Raw genomic sequence first — 6,000 nt, 5'->3', positions numbered from 1 at the left:
TTCCGAACCGCTGGATGGAGGTGCCCAGATGGGGTTGGTGTGCGGTGGAGGTTTGAGGAATGGCCGCCGTGGCTGTGAGCTTATAGCTTGTGCTTTATTTAAATGAACTGATGATGCCTCGCCAGGCTCAGCCAGAGTCAGTGCCTGAAGCTTTTTGTAGCCGCGATATCCCAGAAGAGAACCAGCGACGTCCTGAAAGATGCGCTCTTATAGAGCGGCCATAGTTATCTGTCCAAATATTTGCTTCCATTTTCAAGAGATAAAAAGTCATTGATTACAAACTTCCTTCTCTTGGTTTGTTCTTTGACTGTGTTCTTGCCAGGCCTGGGTGCCCAGGAAGGCGTGGGGATGGGGGATGTCATCAGCCGTGCCCAGTTTCCCTCTTGGAGCTGGTCCCAGGCAGGTGTGGGGGCTGTGGGGTTGGGGTGTGGGTTCTGATGAATGATGGCACCACGGGATAACCACAGCAATGGAAACCCGGTAGTGGGCTGAGCCACCCCTCTTCTGGGACTCTGCATTCTGCCCAGTCTGGCCCCAAGGGATGGTGGTTCCCCTGCAAGCACAGCTGGGGGCTGCTGAGAGGGCAAGATGGGAATGCTCTCTGCAGGAGATGCTCCCTTGCAGCCTGTGCATGCCCTGGCCTTGTCCCAGTGATGCTCTACCCCTGCCCTGTGGGTTTCCCAGAAGCTTTGGGGTGGATGCAGCCAAGCACTGCACCCTGTGTTGGGGCAGAGGGCTGTGGTGGGGTTGTTTTTGGATGCAGGGTGTGTGCTGCGGATGTGCTCTTGCAGCACCCTTCCTGCGGGTGCAGCTCCTGCGCACTGCTGTGCCGGTGCTTGCGGTCAGGGCGGGTTCCTCCTCAGCATCCCTGTGCTCTGTGAGCCTGAGTGCTGCCTTGGGCGGGTGCAAGGACAAGCATTTAGATGTGGGGGCTCTGTGAATGCATAGAGCCAAGCCCCTGCCCTCCTCCTTTCCACAGGGGATCCCCTGTGTCATCCCATGGGGTCAGCTCTCAGGGATCTGTGCCTGCACCGTGCCACGGGCACTGCCAGCTTTTGCACTGCCTTTCCTATCACTTCTGCTTTCACTTGTGCTTTGAGCACAAGCCCCAGCGTGCAGGCTCAGAGAAGCAGGGCGGTGGAATAGCCACGGGACCATCATCCTGGTAAAGGAGCAGGAGGCTGATTTCTGGGGTGCACACAGCCCCCTGGCCTCCGGTGTCAGCGTCACGTCCTCTTCTTGCAAGGCTCCAAAACCGCAGCCACATTTCCTGCCTGCCTCACTGGGGAGTTGCAGGCGGAGCGCAGCCCACGACGCCCCTGGGTTTGGGACCTCAGCAGCGACAGCCACCGGTGCTGCAGCTCGGGGTCCCTCAACATCCCCCGGCACAGGTGAGCCTCAAAACCCATGGGGATGGAGCAGGGTGCCCAGGGGATGCATAGAGTCTGCAGGGGCTGCCACCCTCTTCCCCATGCTGCTCACTGGGATGTGAGGAGGGCGGATGTGGGGCAGTTTTGGGGCTGGATGTGAGCTGTTTGGGGACTGCTGAGTGCCGGGTGGGCTTGGGTGGTTTTAATCCTGCTCTGAGTGGATGCCCCCAGCATTATGTTGGCAGCACAGAGGGGGAGGAAGGCACTGGGGGTTCTCAATCTGCAGCCCGTACCATCCCCACACTTTCATTTCCACTCAGGCAGCCCTCCTGCACCCACTCTTTTTACAGCGGCCGTCTCCATCACAGCTCGTTTCCCATTTCCAGCCTCTCCACTTCCCTTTGCAAACTCTCTTTGCTCGGGTGGAGGGGCCTCGTTTCACCCACCCCACGTGTCCTCCCCAGGTCCCATGGCACTGGGCTACACCGTGCTGCTGGCACTGCTGCTCAGCACCCTGCAGGACTGCAGGCCCCGGCCCATGCAGCAGGACCTGCAGTGGGTCTGGGGGGCAGCAGAGAAGATCCCGGCTGAGGCCCCGCTGCCCTTCCGCAGAAGAAGAGCTGATGCTGGACCCCACAGCACCACTGTGATGCCTGTTAGCAATGAGACTGCATCCCCTGGGCATGACACGCTGATGGGCATGGAGCCGGATAACACCACTGGGCAGCCCAAACCTTTGGTGGTCACCACAGCAGGTCAAATGGATGACTCCACTGAGCCTCATGCACTGCTGGACGCGGAGGCAGACAACACCTCCAGCCAGGCCTTGGTGCCGACCACGGCTGGTTCCTTGGGTAAGACCGATTCCCCCCAGTCTCAGCTCTTGGGCACAAAGTCACCACCAGAGCCAGGCAACACCCTCAGGCAAGCCAAGGCCTCGCTGGTCACCACAATGGATCCTTTGGATGAGACCAACACCCCTGAGCCCACTGTGCCGCTGGGCTTGGAGCTGACATCAAAGACGAACGACAGCACCAGCAAAGCCAAGGCCTTGGTGGTCACCACAATGGATCCTTTGCATGACATGCTGATGGGCATGGAGCTGGATAACACCACTGGGCAGCCCAAACCTTTGGTGGTCACCACAGCAGGTCAAATGGATGACTCCACTGAGCCTCATGCACTGCTGGATGCGGAAGCAGACAACACCTCCAGCCAGGCCTTGGTGCCGACCACAGCTGGTTCCTTGGATAAGACTGATTCCCCCCAGTCTCAGCTCTTGGGCACAAAGTCACCACCAGAGCCAGGCAACACCCCCAGGCAAGCCAAGGCCTCACTGGTCACCACAATGGATCCTTTGGATGAGACCGACTCTCCTGAGACAGCGCCCGGCACAGCACCCCAAAGCGGCAGCACCGTTGTGCCCAACCAGCTGATGGAATCCACAGGGCATGGCACGGATGGGACCGTCACCAGTGACATGGACATCTCCACGGAGCCAGGCTCAGCTCTTCTCCCCACCACCACATTTTCCAAAAAAACTGGCTCTCGCCCTCCATGGGAGGTGGACACAACACCTTTATCCATGAAACCATGGGGGACCACGGCGTCGGAGCCCTCCGATGACCTGTGGGACAACAGCTCGCTGATGAACAAGTGCCTGCTGGCCATCCTGCTGCTGGCACTGGTGGCTGGGCTCTTCATGGTGTGCACGGCAGTGCTGGGCACCTTGCTTTGGCGGCGGATGAGGACGGCTCGTCGGCAGCTCGGCCCCACCGAGATGATTTGTATTTCCTCCCTGCTGCCCGACAGCGAGCGTGCTGCCAGCAATGGTCCCCGGCGTGGCATCCCCGTGCGTCACAGGCTGCTGGTCGATGCCAGCTCTGAAGCTGATGGTGATAACCTGACGCTCAGCAGCTTTCTGCCGGAGCATTCCTGAAGCATCGTGGTGATGGAACAGCGTGGGGTCCGCCGCTGGTGCCACCACTGTTCGCCTTGGAACTGTATGGAAAAGACTCATCCACCCCATTAAAATGCCTCTGCTACACAGATGCGGTGATCTCTCGGTGCCTGCCCACATCCCCCTCCTGAAATTTCGCTTCTCCATCCTCCTCCTCTGATGGCAGCAGCAGAAATGAAACCCTCCCAGGGTGCAGAGAGTATGGAGATGGTGATCCCAGGGTTCCCAACCTCATGCTGGGAGTGGAAAGGGTGGTGGTGCTGCAGTGGGTGTGTTTGTGGCTTAACATGCTCCTGCCTGCGGTCAAATGCAATGGGGCGAGGGGATGGCACTGGGGCTGGTAAGGTGCTGCTGGCCTGTATCCCACACCCACAGGTGGTGGTTGTGGGCTCTTGGCCTTGTGTCCAGGGGGAGAAGAGGACTCTGGGACCATGCTGGTCCCACCTTGTCCCAATGGGGAGGTGTCGGCCATCCCTAGAGTCATCAACCCAACCTCTTCTCTGTGCTCAGCTTGGAGGAGTCACCCAAGTGAGCAAAAATGGCTTACGTCCCTGCCCCACCATAGGGCTGTGCCCCTATGTCACCATCCTGGTCCTCCATGGGCACATCCTTGCATCCCCATCCATGTGCCATTTGGGCACAGCATCCCCACCCCTGCTCTTCCAGTCTCAACATCACCATCCCCAACGTCTCCATCCCCAATCTCCCCATCCCTGTCCCAACTCAGCATCCTGCTCCCACCATCCTCAGCCCTCTCCCCCCGCCCTGCCCCCATGTCCCCACCACCCTGCTCACACCACCGTTTGCAGCTGCATTTGGGCAGCGAAGCCCCTCCCCAAGTGCTGTGCCCCAGTGCATCCGTGCCTCGAAAGCAGAGGAGTGGCCATCCCGCTCCCGCCCTGGCCTCTGTGTGTTTACATTCACGCTCTGCTTTGAATATTTTCCACCTCGCTCAATGTAAATGTTTACGGTGAGGCTGCAGGGCCGGTGCAGCGGGGATGGCGTGGTGGGGCCACCCCACAGCTGCTCTTCCATAATGACAGCTGTCTGCCATCAGATGGATGTGGTGCCACGCTCCTTGCGAGGGACATGGTGTAGGACGGGATGTCCCCATGCCTTGAGCCACAACACAGGGCAGCGGCCAAGTTGGCTCCAAGGGTAGCTCCGTGCTTGGGATGCAGTGGCTGTGCACAGTGCTGGGCAGAGCACAGTGCTGTGTTGTGCAGGCTGCTTTGTGGCTCACTGCTGTGCTGCCCACATGGCCACGCACACCGTGGTGCAGCCCTGCAGGACGAGGTTCCCCCCCCAGCTATTTTGCTGCCACAGCAAAGAGCAAACCCAACGGAGCAAATTACAAGCAGACCAAGGCCAAAATTTCCCAAATTGCTGGTTGGGCTCGGGGCTGTGCTGAGCCGAGCCCTGTGGGCCCCCACCTTTCATCTGCCCCAAATTACACAGCACAGCCCGGGTGGTGCTGCCCTGCCCAGTCCCCAAAAACAGCATCGTAATGGTCGGTGGGTGCTGGCAGAGGGACCACCCCAAATTGTGCTCTTTGCAGACAGGGACAGTGGTTCAGTGCTCCCCAGTGCTGCTTTATTCCAAATCTCATCACGGACCCATGGACCCATGTGTCCCTTGAGGAATGGGGACACATGGCACGTAGTGGGGCCTTGGCTCCATCCCAGGCTCTCCTCTCCCTTTTAGGATTTGCAGATAATTTAAGGTCGGGATAAAGCAGCAGCTGTGAGCAGCCGGCGGGCTGCAGGCAGACGGACAGATGCGTTATTTCTGGGAGAGAGGGGGTGACGCCGGGTGAAACCTGAACTGCGTCGGGGATGGAAATGGGGACAGGGACAGGAATGGAGACGCCCACCCTCATCCCCTACCCTGTGGTCCAAAAGCAGTGGCTTCTTAGGGGGATTCTGGCAGGGTCCCCAGGGAGGCGGGATGCAAATAGCAAGGGGATGAGGTCACTGCTTGAGTTACTTCAGCTGCAACGGAGGGGATGAGGGGCCAAGAAGGGTGGGATGGGTGATGCCCTCATTCTGGAGATGTTTCTGCACCTCAAGGCCACACTGTGAGCCATCAAAAGTCTCAGGGAACCAAACCCCAAACCCTCCCCATCCCTGTCCCTGTCTTGGTCCCCATCCCTGTCCTTATCCCTGTGGATCTCAGGGTAACACCTCCCAACTCTCTCTCTATCATGGAGACATTGCTCTGCCACAGGATGATGGGAGCTATGTGACAATCTGGCCTCCAGGGAAAGGCCAAAGCTGAAAGGGGGTGGCAGAATGGACATCTTTGTTGTGCCTGGTGGCAGACAGGGTGGATAGGGTGTAAGGGGGGATGAGCTGGAGGTGATGGAGGGGGTGAATGAGGTGGACGGTATGGGTGGACGAATGGGATGGAAGAGACTGATGGGACTGACGGGGTGGATGGGATGGATAGGATGGATGGGGCAGGTGAGCAGAGCTCTGCGTGCAGTTTTGATCCCCTTTTGTCCCAGCGCAGATGCATGATCATGCTTTGCAGGACCATGTGTCCTGAGCCCACATCATGGCAAGACTTAGGTTTACAGGGATGGGATCCAGCCCCAGGTTGGGTTGCAGCCAAAGGAAACTGCATGGGGGAAAAGCTCACGTTTTGGGGCTGCACGTAGCCCTGAAGGAA

General features: G+C 58.9%; 1 protein-coding gene across 1 annotated transcript; it reads left to right on the top strand.

The window, feature by feature from the left end:
- Positions 1–940: 940 nt before the first annotated feature.
- On the top strand, positions 941–3,309 carry SELPLG (selectin P ligand; the record flags this gene model as incomplete). The annotated part of the gene is given in 6 exon segments (XM_079543972.1): positions 941–977; positions 980–1,143; positions 1,147–1,182; positions 1,186–1,391; positions 1,983–2,361; positions 2,641–3,309. Coding segments are annotated over 6 exon segments (1,491 nt in total).
- Positions 3,310–6,000: the final 2,691 nt, after the last annotated feature.

This window comes from Tetrao urogallus (assembly GCF_951394365.1).
Source record: "Tetrao urogallus genome assembly, chromosome: 17".
NCBI classification, from domain to species: Eukaryota; Metazoa; Chordata; class Aves; order Galliformes; family Phasianidae; genus Tetrao; species Tetrao urogallus.
The sequence above is the reverse complement of the archived record's forward strand: the minus strand, read 5'-3'. Positions and strand labels throughout refer to the sequence as shown.